This window comes from Stylophora pistillata, chromosome 8 (assembly GCF_964205215.1).
Source record: "Stylophora pistillata chromosome 8, jaStyPist1.2, whole genome shotgun sequence".
NCBI lineage: Eukaryota > Metazoa > Cnidaria > Anthozoa > Scleractinia > Pocilloporidae > Stylophora > Stylophora pistillata.
The window spans coordinates 15991074-16007406 of NC_142526.1; the positions used below are offsets into that span (position 1 = coordinate 15991074).

Consider the following 16333-nt stretch of genomic DNA (forward strand, 5'->3'; position numbering starts at 1 on the left):
TAGTGCGGACATAATTGTTTAATCGTTGCTATATTCAAGGCGATCAGTCTAATAAATCAATCTCAATCAAGGAGAAGCGCAAAAAGCAATATTTTTTTCTCCGGCGTGCATATTTGGGTAGATATCTTCTAATCTTCTACAGCGTTTAGAGGCATACGCTGGCAGGCAGCATGCGCAGAAGCTCCGCTTGCACTTACCAACAGAGTCCGCACATTCGTCTGCAGCCAATTTTGTAGTACAGCTTTTTGCAGTGAGCACGCACACGCCGAGCTATGCTACAGGCTTGGAAGGGAAACCTGTCACCACATGAACGGCTCTCTCGAACTACTATGGAAACATAAGTAAAGAATACAATAATGAACAAAGAGAAACTACGAATAAGCAGTCTAATGGACAGCATTTGTTGTTACCGTGAGGAGTAAGAGTTCATATTTGAAAGATAAATATTTTATTGAATTTCTTTTTGGGCTTACCGAACCGCCTACTGAGATGTAAGGAAAGGCCGCAGACTGCCATATGCTGCTTAGAATGATTACGGAGATTAAAATGTCTAGCGACTGGTTTGGATGCGTCCTTGTCGTTCCTTTCTACGTCGCGACGGTGTTCTCGGAATCGGTCACCTAGTCGTCTTCCCGTTTCACCAATGTTTATCTTTTTTACAAAAAGTGCAAGTTATACAGTAGATGACATTGGTGGAGTTCGACGTGAAATGGTCAGTAATTTCAGTGGATCGCCTGGGTCCCGGTATTTTCTTGACGTTATGAATGAAAGGGCAGTTTTGCACCGTGCGCGCGCGCATTCAAAAGTTCTGGGTTGATCATCACATCTTAGTTTGTATCGAGATAACACTACTGCCGGTTATTTCTCTGAAATACTCAATCAGACGTAAGGCAATCTTAACTTCTAATTCGACAAACAAAATGATCCGTAATTGTCATTTGGTATTTTATTGTGTGTGATTCTATCGTTCTGGTAATGGTTGAATTAGTTAGCAACCAGAAGTTAATGATTCCTATTCACGTCCTTTTCTTTTTTAACAAAAAATGCTGTTAAGCCATGTAGGAATCATACTGATCAGTGACAGTAAGTTCAATATACAGAAAGGCTTCGGAAGAAAGGGAGTATGCACTTACATTGGATGACGTCCCTCAAGGCCGAGCTGTTGAGCCCATGATTTTTGTCCTTTTCTAATGCAGCACATACGACCAACAAGGTGACGAAAGCTACCACGGGCCTCATGCTCATTGTTACGATGTGCTTCACTTCAAAACGTTTTTCAAAGACGTATAAAGAAGTGAATGCTAACAGAAGATCAACTCGATGGCATGAATGTTTAATGTTTTGTTTCCAGAGAGTATTATCAGTTTGCTGAGCGTGGTTAGTTTTAGTTCGTTTCTTCCTCACGTGCATTTGAAACAACCAATGATTTTCTTAGAGTTTGTAATTATCATGACACGTGGTTTATATTTTGTGCCCATTGACACCCGTGAATTGTAACAAAATTTATAATTGGTGGCCCAGAGGGCAAGTAGAGATCTTATCGTGAGTCAAATCATCAAAGTAAGACTTTTAGATCAATCTTTGGCAAGTTATGTTGACCTCACCCCACAAAATGCGTAATTACTGGTTTATCTCATCGAAATAATGATCTTTTCTCCGTTAATTTGAGTTTCTGGTCGTGGGAAGCTTCTGCTTCTTTTTGTATTTCTTTTTTTTGCTAATTTTTTTGCTATGAAGTTTTTCTTCTAAAACCTAGAAACAATACTGACGAAATTTTAAACGTTCACCTGAATCAATAAATCCGGAGTCTACAAGAAATAGAGCAACAGAAAGCGAACGTCGTTCAATTTTGTAAATGATCGTTCGTGACGAGCAACGTCTGAAGAGTCTGTAGAGCACATATTTTAGTCTTGCAAGGATTTTACAGTACTTGCACTACTCATGATGTTGATAATAACAGTAACAATAATTCCAAACGATAATAATCATAATAAATAGTTTATACAGCGAAATATTCAAAAGCCCTTTAAATTCAACACTATTCTCAAGCTAACAGCTTTCCTGAAGAGAAGTGGCGTCGAGGCTGTAACAAGGTCTTATCGTACAACATCAGACCGATCAGAAAATTCCCTTCCGTCCGCCGGTATGACTATCAAACCCGGACTCGAAATTGCGCACTCCTCTTAGTGACAGTGTCACCAATAACAATATAATAAATGAACATCTTCTCCTCTCTCACAGGTGTCAATAATTGAGAGGTCAGTTTTCGTTTCATTAAAAGATTAGCAAAAACTCCAAGAACGACCATTAGTGATGCAATTCACGATCACAGAAACTGCGATGATCTCCTAGTGAATGGAGCAAGGTGAAAAGGAAAGCTAGATATTGGTGTAATCAGCATAATTGTATAGCAGGTAGTTAGTCCGAAACTGTCAACATAGCTGTTATTCTTTAATTTAACTGGCCAATTGATGATATACAATTTGAATAGTGTTAAACTGTCAAAATTAATCCTGACCGAGAAACTGACTAGCCATATAATTAATAACAACGTGAACCACGTGCTGTCTAATTTGGAAGCAACCGGACTAAAAAAATCTCCTCTAACGACCAAATTGGACTCGGCCTGCAACCTCGTCCAATTGTAGCTGTCCTCATAATTCCGGTCAAGATGGTCGGATATTAGCCTCGTTCTTTTTTCTGCGTTTTAATGGACCTCGACTTCGTCTCCGTCCATAAAAAGCAAAAAGAGAATTCGCGGCCTATATCCAGTCATATTGACCTCATGCTTGGTCACGAACGCATATTTCTACCCTTATTCGCTTTTGTTTCGGGTCTGATGTCTCTATAATTGAAAAGTCCAATTTTAGTTCCCATATTTAATCATGATGATTAGTTTCTTGGAATTGTTGGTGATCCATCAAGTAAAGACCTGCCTGTAGTGTTGCTGTTTTCAGGTGATATTAAAGGATTTACTCACAGCCTGAGTCCAGTACTTTTGAGTCCAGTACTTCTGAGTTCCTCTCTCTTTCCCCAGAGTTAGCTGAACAAACCAACATGGTCGCTAGCAAAACAATAAGAATCTTCATGTTGCACAATGAGCTGAATTCCTGCCGTGAAGAAAGATGCCAAGTCATTAATTCTGAAAGCACCCGCTAAGGGGTTTCATCATGATAATGGCGCAAAGTTTATACCCCATGTAGTTTGACCTTTCTTGAAAGCATCCTCTGACGTTTTACGTGAAGGGAGATCGCTCACGGAGAGATGGTCTGTCGTTCTGGAGTTGTCGTGGTTAGGAACTATATTTGAATTTAGACAAGATCTCAAAACAATCTAGAGAATTACCAGTACTGACACGCAACTTTAATGAAATTGCCCTCTGGCACCAAAAAAGGTTTTATGTGTATTTTAAACAACAGTGCTTGACAGCCTAAATCACTAGAGAAGGTTTGGGGTCTTTGATATTTGAATGGCGAAGGTTTCGCTTTTGGGAAATCATAAAGGGGACTTGTAGATTGTGTTTAGCGAAGTTGATTAGAGGAGACTCGTGATAGAATCACAGTTCTAAGACCCACAAAGCTAGAACGACATTCATGTTCCCTTAAGAATCTGGCTTTGACTTTGTTTAAAAACTTCGGCAGGCGAGGGGAAGGCAGAACATTTCGCGAACGATGATTTGACCGAAGGATTTATTCTTTGCAGCTTACAAATATGTCGAAGTATTAACGATCTTCGCTAATTTTAACAGATGATGACGATTTCTTTACAAATGTAATACTTTTAAGGCTGGATGGAAATATCTTTTGTTTTCGATATCAGGCGACCTTTGTAAAGGCGATAGTTCATCAGAGGAAAACAATTTAATCAATATTGTTTTGCTCTTTCTTTATGAACTTCATTTTTACCTGTTAGTTTGAAAGGGGATAGAATACCAAATTGTTCTTTACCTTGATTTTCACTACACAGTAGAATTGGTCGTTTCTGAAAACTCTTCTAAGAATTTCGTAGAAGTACAGAAATCAAGGATTGTGAATTTAATCGAAATGAGGTATAAACTATAAGAGAAGTCCCATCGAGAGTTTCATCAACTCTTGACAAGGCATGAGTCTTTTTAAGAAATACATTGTCTTAAGCGAACACTTTGAATTTATTCATAATTTGATAAATATTGTCGGCTTTTAAAACATATCGGAACAAGACGATTTCGCCTTTTCTGTCCGTTAAGCGCGATCTCTGCCAACTAACCTACATAATAACAAATTAATGCTGCTACTAATGCCAATATACTTCCACGCCCTTATTAAAAATGTTTCAAAAGAATCCTTCTAACGATGTGGCCACGCTTTCGCTGTTTCACGCGTCGCGTCATTAATGAACTACCCACTTCTTTCTCTCTTTTAGCGTCAGTTGCTAAACCTTTGAAATATCGTAGTCTGTATGTAAAATTCATGTTTGTTTTTAAAAGCGCATTTTGTAAAGTGCCGAAACAAAAAGAGTCTAATTCATTATGTGTGCACCTGTTTCATCTCAACAAAGATGGCAGAGTACAATATAGTTATCGTATTTCAGCCATACAATAAGCCGCTTAGTTTTCAGCAGTGCTCTTTGTTGTTAGGTGTAAACCCATAAGTTACCAACCGCAGCGTAGAGTTTAATTTTTTGGTGGGAATTTGGTTTCCAATTCATTTTGGTTCCTTCTTCTTTGTTTTCCCCTCAATTATTCGAGGTTACAACACATCAGGGCTCTTTCTCTTCAGTTGTACCAATCAGAAATTGGTACAACTGACTTAAATATCCTCTGTTTGAGACAATTCTTTGTGCGATGCACTACAATGTTGATTGGTACACGGACCATAATTCATGGTACTATTTTTTAAAATACTGGGGCCTCCTACTCACGAAATAATAATCGGGGGGAAAAATTAATAAATAAACAACACTTGTAGATGGGCATAAATGCTTTTTTCTTGAACTTTGGTGTGAGCATTAATTCAGTCCTTGAAAGTTGTAAAATATGTATGGAAACAGGCGCGTAGCGTCCTCTACGCATATACGCACGTGCGTACTTGAAGTGACCAGAAAAATTTGAAAACAATGTTGTGTTTGCGCCAAGTTTGCTCAATATAAGGGCAAGACGCTTTGTTCTTTGCTTGTATTCATACAATTAATTCAAACAAGAAATAAAAAACGCAGTATTTTTTCGCTCAGTTTACTTAGTTTTATAGATCATATGTACTTGTGCGTACTTGAAAAAATGACCACGTTACGCGCCTGAGAAATATGTCGAGCAATAGCAACAAGGCGGTAGAACCTACCATAAAACACGCTGCCATTCAATTGGATTTTACCAAAATGGTAAAAAATATATACAACAAAAACACCCAACAAATGTTTTCATATTACACATACTTCCTTTGTTGTAAGAGTTCATTATCAAAACTCACTGCTTAACATATTTTTAAGAGGAAAAGTATCCTCTACTGCTATGGAGTTTATTGATACATTGTTTGTGGAAGAGTTTCTTGAGGATTTGTTTATGCTTTTGAATTATTCTGAGTACTTCTGTGGGTGTGCCTTCTAAATATCTTTATTTGTAAGACCACGAAAGCTATTTCCTGCCGTAAAACATCGTAAAGTTTGATTATTTTCGTGTTTTCTTTGTTCCAATAGGATTCCATCGGTGATATTAACTTATCTTACTTTTTATAAACATTTTATGATCGGAACTGGTTGTTAGGTTCCACGTATAGAGATTCAACCGAACGTGGTGATGAAACGAAAACGAATTCAATAAGACAACTTTCCGAAAAACCGATAACTTTCGTATTCTTGCGGTTTTTCAGGTTATTTGCTTCGCGGAGGTACAGCTACAGAAATCTTCTGAATATGGAAAATGAAGACCTGGCAGCGTCGTTAGATTTCTTGGGAAACTCTAATCCAAAATCTAACAGTACAGTGAAATGTGGAATTAACAGCAAAAATCGAAAACTTTCACGCCTTGACTACTGTGTTTCTTCATCAGGGTCTGAAAAAGGTGCCTTGCCATCGTTAATTCACCAGCGAACCGTTTACTTGATAATCAAGAATATTCAATGAGTCTCTTTAAATGTAAAAACTTAGCCGTTGGTCTTATAGTACGGAACGGCATTAAGAGAACAAGGGCCAAGGGTAGCTCACAGAAAATCAGTGATAACACAGTCAGTAAAGTAAAAAACACCCCTTACCTCGCCAAGTCGACCTTCGATGAAGGGAATTTGCCGTTATCTGAAAACTCAGGGATCGGCAGTCTTCTTATGTAAAGCGCTCATCATTTGATTAGCGCCAATCAAATTTTTAGCTTTGTCGACTGTCGCTCTGAATGCAAACAATATTCACACTTAAGTTAGGCAAATGAGCTCTATTGGTCGGAAATATCGCTGAAAGACCTAAATGATTTTTGGTGTTCAATTCATACAATAAACAGGCATCAGTCTAATCACCTGTTTACATAATCAATAGCTTGTCAGGCTATGATGAAAACTTTGCCAAAGTAAATGATTTCGAACTAACTTAGCGCGTCAAATAAATTTTATACTTTTATGTTCATGTCAATGGATCTGTCAATGGTTCTTATTGAGCTAAATGTGAATTATAATGCAGCAGGTGCTGCGGTTCTGCTATAACAACCGTCACCAAATAGCACATCTCCTTCACTTGCGAGTGCATCGATCATCGAGACTAGTAAGTACATGACAGTGTTCTTCCTTGAATTGAAAGAAAAAACAAGATTAACAATATAAACTTAGTAAAATAAAAAAAAAAGATGAACTATATAAACCTAGTAAAATAAAAAAAAAAACTCTGTCATTGTTTGCATATCCAAAAATAAGCCGCTCTTTCATTGTTTTTAATCTAAATGAGAGCTTCGTCTCTCTCGTCATAGGTTTAGTTCTCCATTTTCATTCACGTATCGCACAATTACAGGGCTCGTGCGCGGCTCAGGGTTCCGACTGGTAATTAGCAATTACAGCTGTAAATAAAATCAGGTATTTTAGAAAAAAACATGAAAACTCATCGATTGACAACACACCTGTAAGAAGTTTTTGTGGAACTGACATTGACATTTAAAACTTGAGCAGTGCGGTGACTTTCTAACGATCGTAAATTCCAACCTCTAATAAGGCAATCTTCGTGCATAATAAGCATGCTTTAATGTATTCATTGAGGTGACAAACCATAGAAACACTGATAAAATGTTTTGTATACTTTTCTCAAGCTACGCATGTTAAAACATATTCTTGAAATGCCAAGTTTAAAAGAGCTTTTACTGGAGGTAGCTGACCAAAAGGCGTCATCAACGACATTCGAGTCGAGCTTGACCGTCTCCGAAATAAAAGGTTAATGGACCATGGTGACGGGTAGCTTCTAAAGACCCAAATCAAATGGATCGTAAAATTAAAGTACGTAAACAAAAGATGACTGTCTAACGGGTTGCAATGAAGAAAACGTAAGTGATGAAAGTGCAAACCATCAACATGAAGCGGAAAAATAAATTTCGTTTCCACATGCTTTTTCATGAGACATCGCGTTACAAAGCATTGCAAGTCCGGCTTAGAACCTTCCTAAGGGGAACCTTTCATTATTAAATTGGAAATGGTTAAAACGATTTGTTAAAAGCTTTACTTTTAGAATCCTAATTATTTATATCTCTCAGCGTTAGGATTAGAGGGTAAAAGTAAAAGTTATTTCCAGTTCAATATTCGTAGATTAACAGACAAGTCACAAAACAATGAACTGTGTTAGCATTTGTCAAAAACAATCGTTTGTGATAAATTTCGTTGATTTCAGTTGGCCTATGTTTCACGAGCCGAGCAGGGTAAAAATTTCGTTAGCTGGTAATCTTAGAAAGTAGTCAAAACAAAGCATTTTTTAAAATATAACTCAACATTTTGAACAGATCACGATCAAAGAAAATTGGTGGAAATTCATGGATTGTTTTCAACTCTTACACTTTAGTGTTCCTTTCAAAGTTGCATTTTAACATTTTAAATTCAGATACTCTCTTGGTGAAAAAAGCGTTTTCACTCTGATTGACTTATTTTTTTGTTAATTTTATTCAAAAAAGTTTAAAAAGTGTAGAGATAATCAAATGAAGTAACCATAATACTTGCAGACTATAGGTATCGCATACCTGTATAGGTGGTTTGCATGTTACGTCATAGCCGCCATGTTGGTGGACGTAAACAATAAATATCTCATTAGCTTCTTTTGTTTGTCCACCAGCATTTGTTCCTTTTGCCATTGTTACCTGTGTCTCTAGAGATTGGTTGCAAACCACCTATTCATATGAGATCTTCTGCACCACGTTTAGTCACATGGCTCGTGACATTTTCAATGTAGAATTTTGAAGCCTTTAACCCTATATAGAGGTTTTGCACGCGTCACGTGATATCATAGCAACCGTAACTACGCCGCCATCTTGCATGCCAGCTCCAATGTAGATAAAGGAAGATTTTGAAGGTCTTTCGCTACAATGAGAAGATTTTGCTATGTTTTCGGATAGCCGCTATAGCCGCTCAGATAGCGACAACCACCTTTCTTTTTTAAAAATTCCTCCTGTAATTAAACACCAGGGCGTGTTCAAGTAAGAAATTTCGCAAAAAGGCACGATAGATGGATCGCAACCATCAGGAGAGATGCAGTGAAAAATGGCGACGTCAAGTATCCACATGTGTGTTCTATTCACTTCCATGAAGGTGAGAGTCTTGAAACAGTTGTAATGATTTAATTCCTTACATGCTACTTTTGAAATGGCTGAAAGCTAATGTCTCATTTTAATTTCTAGGAAAGCCGGTAGATCTTTACGAGACGCATCCGGCCTGGGCGTCGACAAAGAACATGAGACATTCTTCAACTTCTGTCTCGAAACCAAGTTTCAAATCTGCTCTAGCTCGACAAAAACGAACCAAGGAAACGCAAAGCAAGAAGCGGAAATGTGTTCAAGCCTTGAATTGTTTAAAGAAATGGACTGCTAGAGCGAGATGAACATCATTGGAGAGGGTGATGGCGAGAAGGAGAACATTTATGTCGAAGCCTCTGCGATGGAAGAAACACGTTCACTCGCATACACTTCTATTATATTGCCATTCAAAGTGACCTTTCTATGCAGGACATAGCGGAAATAGAAAACTTAAAACAATCACAAGAGGATGGAAATTCGGTACTATTAAAGTCTTGGTTTAAAGCTGACGAAGAGAGGGTGAAATTTTATACCGGTTTGACAGATGATGATGGCTGTTTTTGACCTCATAAGTCCTGCACTGCCTGAGCAAAAATCAATCAGTAAATTTCAGCAACTCCTCATAACCTTCACGCGTCTCAGACTGAATCTCTCAGTGCAAGACTTGGCCTACCGATTTGGAGTTCATGCATCTACTGTGTCAAGAGTGTTCCAGACCTGTGTAATGTTTACATCTATGACATTTTCAGTGAAATGGCCAGAGAGAGAGGAACTGAAACTTACATTTCCAGCCTGCTTCAGTATTTTTCAACGACGTCATACACAAAAGGTTTTTCTTAACTTTCCGATCAGAATTGTCGTGTCTTGAGTAGCTTTTCCCACAAATATAAGTACTTCTTACCCAACCAGCGACGAAGTATTGGTAAGACTGCAGGCTTTTGTATGCTTTTAGTTGCTCCTTGGTGAACTTGCTAGTTGAGAACAACAACTAGCTCACCGGATAACAGGTAACTCGATCTCTGGCCATTCGTCCATTGACTGCGAGTAAAAGTTGTCACTGACGGCATAGGGATCAATTCCCGAAGTAAATTTTAGCTTCTCGTCGTACATCTGTCGATTCTGAGCGCTTAGGGAGTCGCGGTAACCTCTTACCTCTACACGCTCACATTGTGTAGTCACCATTTTGTTTTGACTTAGCATGCAAGATGGCGGCGTAGTTACGGTTGTTATGATATCACGTGATGCGTGCAAAACCTCTATTTTCAGCTTGGCAGCTGGTAAAAATAGTGTAAGCCGCGTGGTTTTCAATTCAGTTGCCACTGATAGAAAGGTCATTGGCAAAAAAGAGACATTGATTTAATTTTCATTGATTAATTACATAATTTTTAGCTGTATTCTCATTGGAGGCGATTTTAGGTTCCCAATCACCTTAATGTTTTAATTTTTAAGGTGGCTCTGATCCACATAAATCCTAATAATTATGATGACGGCATTTGGAAGGGGAAAGTGGAGCGTTTGTAGTTTACTTGATTCCATAATAGGGTCAACAAAAAAAATGGGGTTGTGTTAATCTATCAAATAAGAGGTTGGAGAGAACACGAAATCAACTATGTTCTTCTTTTACCAAGCGATCAGTTTGGCTGCAGTCAACCAATTTAGTTTCAAAGGTTCATTCATTCATAACACTTCTCCTGGTGACCATCATTCCATGGATGAGTTCTTACTAAGTCTCTCTCCGTCCCTTCCATTCTTTGAACCACAGGGCCCAGCAGACTTTGCTCCAGTAGGAAATAGCCGATAGTGATGGTCGCTTCTATCTTGGATCTATTTCATTGAGGAGGAAAACTGCGATTCAATGTTTTCATACAGAAACGTCATTAGTGATAAAGCAGATCTCGCAGTCAAGACGGTTAATTTCACAAATGTAGAATATACGTGAAGAAAAAATGGCTTCATACTGTGTACCCTATGAGGAGCTAGAATGGAAATATTTTTCCATCTCCTTTCATTGAATCTTCAACGGATGCCACTCCTTTATCCGTCCTTCCTTGGATAACGATAAAACAAATGATTTTCCGTATGTTGAAATCCCGTGAGTAAAAATTACGTGTTTACTCACAGATCTGTAGAGGGTGCTTGGCTCAAGAAAATGCAAGAAGAAATTTTATGAAAGGGTCCAATTGAAGAGCGCCTAAGATCGAAAGACTGTGTATCAAAACTGTGACAAGGCAGAATATTAGATTCACCATTTTTTGAAAAAAAAGTTCGCCTTTATCGAGTTCATTATCAGAACTTGATCTCATGTTAATCGTAGCTTATCCATGTGAAGACAAGAAAACATTCCCTATACATGGTCCGGAAACATCGCATAAGGGTTTCACTAGGATAACCCTTAATGGTCCAGGTCATATTTCCCTAGTTTCGTGATAATTACCAAGTCACTCGATGGATCGAGGTATTTATAATGAAAAACGTATGGACACATGTGAATTACGTAAATTATGGGCGTGGGTAATGTTTGAACGTCTTAGTAACTGTACGAGCTGTAGGAGAGTGCAATTCAAAAACCTTTTGAAACATCACGAATGACCAAAACTTACGGAATGCACGAGAAGTTCATGCGAAGTTTTGCTCATTGCAAAATCACCAAACTTACCGACTGTGTGCGTCCTTGGCGCAGGTTACTTGATTCTTCAAGAATTTGATAAATGCTCGTGTTTTTTTCTTTACCAGAGCAGTAACTACAATATTTATAACAGACAAAAAAAGCTTGAAGTTATACGCAAGTAAAATAAGTTGGAAATTTTTTTTTTCGATCCATTACGAAAATACTGCATCTTTAACTCCGTACCCTATCTATATATTGACCAATTAGGAACAAAGCATAATGCCGAGTACAAATTAATGGACTTAATTGAGATTCTTAAATGGCGAAACAGTGACGTGTTGTCTGCAAGTTGACCAGGTGTTAGATTCTCCTTGGTGTTTATAATCACATATAAAACGACTCACTAAGACCCTGACCACTAAAACAGAAACAGAAAAGAGGGCAACTCTGACGCAATGGTCGGTTGTGCAGCTGTTACACACTGCAAAATTATCTGTGTTGAAATGAGAAGTTGATACCCATTTTATAATACTGCTTTGAAAGATAAACAGATTATGTTTTTCGGTAAAAGTCAAACTTAATGACATTATAAGTCTTCTTTATTCAAATCTGAGGAGAAGAATGGTAGGAATTTCCTGTAGCATCGTCTGCTTGAGTTTATCAATCATACAGTTTTTTTCCCGATAAATCTCACTTTCATAAAAACCAGTTTGATTTCGTTCGTCATACGGTTGTCCAGTTAGCTTTGTCACACAATTTTGATACTGGAACTTTCTAAAAACTGGCTAAGGAACCGTTTACAACATTCTTTTAGGTGATGTTATCAACATGTAATTCAACTAGATTAATAATTTTGTAAGATTGTACAACGTTGTAGACAACGTTTTTCATTTATCCTAAGACTCCGTCACCCGGTAGTATTAGTTTTTGTTGTCGGCTAAGACCAAAAGTTAAGAGAACTACCGATACTTATCGTAGTCCACTTTAGAATTATGTTTACAGTCAAGGGTTTCAGAGGAGACATGGCGACTGACATTTAAGTCAACAGTGGTCTTCAATTAATCTATTTTAGGACTCTGGTGTTAAGGAGTCGCTCCCCTGGATGGCTACGTTACGAAAAATGGTTGAGTATAAATGTACTATTTGGTTTTATGACGCAGTTAAAAAAGACCTTAATCAATTCTGGTCCGGCGGATGGTTATCAAGCGCAGAAAAATTTGTTACACACTTCGTTACTTTTGCATTTATCAATTCCATAAATTCTATTTCATAAAGATCTTTCTGAGAATATTTGAACGAAAGCATACTAAATATAGGTTTACGTCCTGTAATTGTTCTTTTTCAACGGAAATGGGCAAATTTGTTGACTAAGTTTTTATTTATAAGGCGACTCCTTTAAAATTGTTCATTTGATTGTCGAGTTCAGTTGCTCAGGGTACGATTGTTTTATTTTAATTTTTTGTCTGTTTCTGAATGAGAGTAAAATCATTATTTCTGGTATCATATCAGTTATGTCAGCATAGGGGAAAAAGTGCGCCTATGAAAGTGCTGGCACTTCTGACAGAAGAAGGCTCTTTTTGTTTTGGAAACTTTTTATGTACCAGTGGTATGGAGAGTTGCCTATCCCAGGGTAGGAGTGACAATCAACGTTACCGTGGTATGAAAGCTTGTACCAGTGTGAAAGATCGCATTTGTCACCCGGCAATACATAAACAGAGAACGGAGAGACCTTTCCTTCCCAACAGTGCTTACAAATAATTTTGATATGACTCGCAACCAAAAGAGGAATTTCGGAACAGTAAATATCAGCCAGTGCCTCGGTTTTACGTTTCAGCAGGCTATACTATTTGGATACTACTCATTCGGTTTGATGCGCTGCTCACACACCGATGTGTTAACGACACGCAAAATTATTAAAATCATAAATGACATACGTTAGAAGAGATTCATTTGTCGTGATTTCCAGTTTATTAAGTGAATAACGGCGAATTATCAACTTCTGTTAAAAAACAGGCGGTGTGCGCACTCCGATTGCATTACATTGTGGTAGCGTTATTTTCAAGATAGCAGTGAATGAGGTGGAAATGGGCAGAGTTTGACCGAATATCCCTTAAAAGTTAGGCCGTTTCTCTTTCCTTCCACTATATGTAAATATAGTTTGATATATCCTGAACGTGTAGAAATATTTTTCGTGCATGTTTGTCACGTATAATATCGTTCTCAAGGACAAACGCAAGCACTGTTTTTTTAGCATGTAATTTGAGACCGGTTTTCGAGAAGGTCAAATTCGTTGTACGTCGTAGTTTGAAGCCTTTCAAAGATTTGTATGGCCACTTTGATCCCTCTTCAACAGCTCTGACCAAACGCACTCAAACGCGCTCCAACGGTACAAATCTTTTATGCATTTTAAGTGATAGTGTTTGAGACGTTTTTGTGGAGCGAAAAGGCCAATTGTTGCGTTTAGTGTGTTGCGTTACATAGCATTACTACTGCAAGGACATTTATTATATGTACTCAATCGTGTTGTAAATCTACTTTCCTAAGTGAAGGAAAATTAACTAATCGCGAGTGCTGTGTGGTAAATCTTCTGTCTTGATCATGTAATGAAGGACAGTCTAATAAGAGCAATGAAAAGAGTCACTTGATATATATATATATATCTTTTCATTACACCTGACAAGTAACAGGGGGACGTGGGTTCAAATCCCGCTCAGGGAAAATTTTCTTTTCAAACATTTATTCTATTTAAGTATGATTATTTGGGGTGTACAGGGTCAGGGTTTCCCTCGTATACAGAATTTGTTTGATTGAAATTACCCTGTGTCCGTAATTGGATCCTCCTTTGTCATCCGCTAAGTCGACTTCGGTCGTGTATCTTTAATAGATCCTTAGTTGGGTTTCATATGGGGTTATAGGCTTCCCCTACCCTGTCACCTTGAAAATTAAGTTTCCCGGGAGACCACGTCTCCGATCACGTAAATCACATCTTCGATTACCGTGTTGCCAGCATGGTTGTCCTGATAGTGTGGTGGTCATCACACCTGGCTACTCACCTCCAACTCTTCACAACCCGTCCCCGGGATCGATTACTGGTCCGAACACCTCCGACCCCCCCCCCCCTCCCCTCGCTCAACGCAGGTTTCTGGAAATCACTCTACTACCCGTTTCTGTCCAACAAATACGGTGACCTCACATGGAAGATTGCCCATCGGGTGCTCCCCACGGCGCTCTTCCTCCATAGGATCCAAGCCTACCACACAACGGCCTGCCATCACTGCGCTGCAACGGAAACCATTGATCACTTACTCCTTCACTGCCCTAACCTGAAACCTTTCTGGTCCTTAATCAACCGCTACGCAACCGACATTTCTGACGGCCACACACAACTGACAGAACCCACCGCCCTCTTTGGGCTTCAACGCGACAAATCAAACGCACACCGCTGTGACGAACTGCATTTAATCAATTTTATTCTTCAGTTAGCAAGATATGCGATACATAAGTCAGCGGTCGAATACCGCCTCAACAATGAACGCGTAGAAATTTTTACAATCTTCTCCGCCAAAGTCAAAGGTGTCATCGAAAGCGACTTCGCAGAACATAAAGCCAAAGGCACCATCCATATTTTTAAACAGAAATGGTGCATAAACGATATAATAGCCAGGGTGAGCAACGACCGGCTCAGCCTCCAAATATAAACAACCGTTCATAGACACCTCCACAGCCACACAGCGTAACACATTATAAAACAAGATTGTATGTGAAACAGTTAGTAACTAGTTAATTCATGTCATGTAAGATAGCTGTAATTAAACAGCTCATATTGAGCTGTTTTAGTAGAAAAAAAAAAAAAATCACACCTGACTAGTAACAGGGGGACGAGGGTTCAAATCCCGCTCAGGGCAAATTTTCATTTCAAACATTTATTCTATTTATATATATATATATATATAGAATAAATTGCATAAATATATATCTATATATATAAGTGCAGTTATATGCAAATGCAGACAGTACCTTTTTTTTTTTTTTAAATCAATGTTTTATTTACAGAGGTAGTTGATTACTTACAATGATTGATTATAATAATTGGATAATTTAGATACGGTGATTGGGATCACAACAAATCAGGGGAAATTACATTTGATAGTAAATAACAAAACATCTGAAGGTGAATACCGCTGTGCGGTGCGGCGCATTGGGGAACTAATGCATTACTAGGGGTTCATTGTTCGTAGCTTGTGGACGAGTTGGATTACATTAAAGGCGTAAGTGCTAGTTGTTCAGGAAAGGTTTCATATTCTTTACACTATTTACAGGTGGGGGGAGCCTCTGCACAGTGCACCAATTAAGGAGACCCGACGAAGGGGCTTGTTGGTGGGGGGGGGGGGGGGTTTAAATCTTTATTATAAGTTGCTGATTCGCGAAGGAGCACAGGACATTCCGGTAAGCCCAGAATGTGGTTAAGATGGCGCGAAGTGCAATGTGAAAGGCGGCTGTTATGCGTTGGCGAATGCGGGTCTTAATTTTAGAGATAATGGTTTGAGCGGATGGCCGTTTAGATTCGAAAGTGTCGAGGTTCCGGGCGGCCCACAGCTCATTTAAGGTGAGTTTTATTAGAAAGGAGGTGATGGCATTTGAATGCGCCCAAGAGGAGCCTTGGGGCAGCCCTTGGCGTAATAAAATAATAGATTTGGAAAGTAAAAGAGGTTGATCATAAAACTGATTTATCAGATTTGACATCCAGCTCCACACAGGAGACACGAGGCGGCACGAGCAGAAAGCACGAGAGATCGTTTCCCGCTCGCCACAGCCCGCGCATTGATCGATCACGGCGAACTGGCGCCATGACTTGAGATAGGCCCTTGTTTTGACCACACTGTGAGCGATCCGCCACGCTATTTCGCTTTCCCAATTGGTACTCAGACCAGCACCGAAGATTTCCTGCCAGACATTTTGCCAAGTGAGTTTACAGCCCAACCGTCGCTCCCACTGTTCGACGCAAG

General features: G+C 38.8%; 1 protein-coding gene across 4 annotated transcripts in view; it reads right to left on the reverse strand.

Annotated features, from left to right (window-relative positions):
* Positions 1-9910, reverse strand: part of LOC111347266 (U-actitoxin-Avd9a) — a 10255-nt gene extending 345 nt beyond the window's left edge. Inside the window, exons 1-4 of one of the 4 annotated variants that reach the window (XR_015990559.1) lie at positions 8171-9910; positions 6225-6743; positions 2981-3110; positions 198-327 (exon numbers count right to left, since the gene is read on the reverse strand). Coding sequence is in view for 3 of the 4 variants with exons in the window: in XM_088730062.1 (XP_088586188.1) it covers positions 198-327; positions 2981-3110; positions 3195-3224 (290 nt within the window). In the remaining variant the exon portion in view is untranslated. Of the gene's footprint in view, positions 1-197; positions 328-2980; positions 3111-3194; positions 3300-6224; positions 6744-8170 lie in introns of those variants that run through there. The other 3 variants (XM_022954532.2, XM_088730062.1, XM_088730063.1) reach the window with 3 other exon arrangements.
* Positions 9911-16333: the final 6423 nt, after the last annotated feature.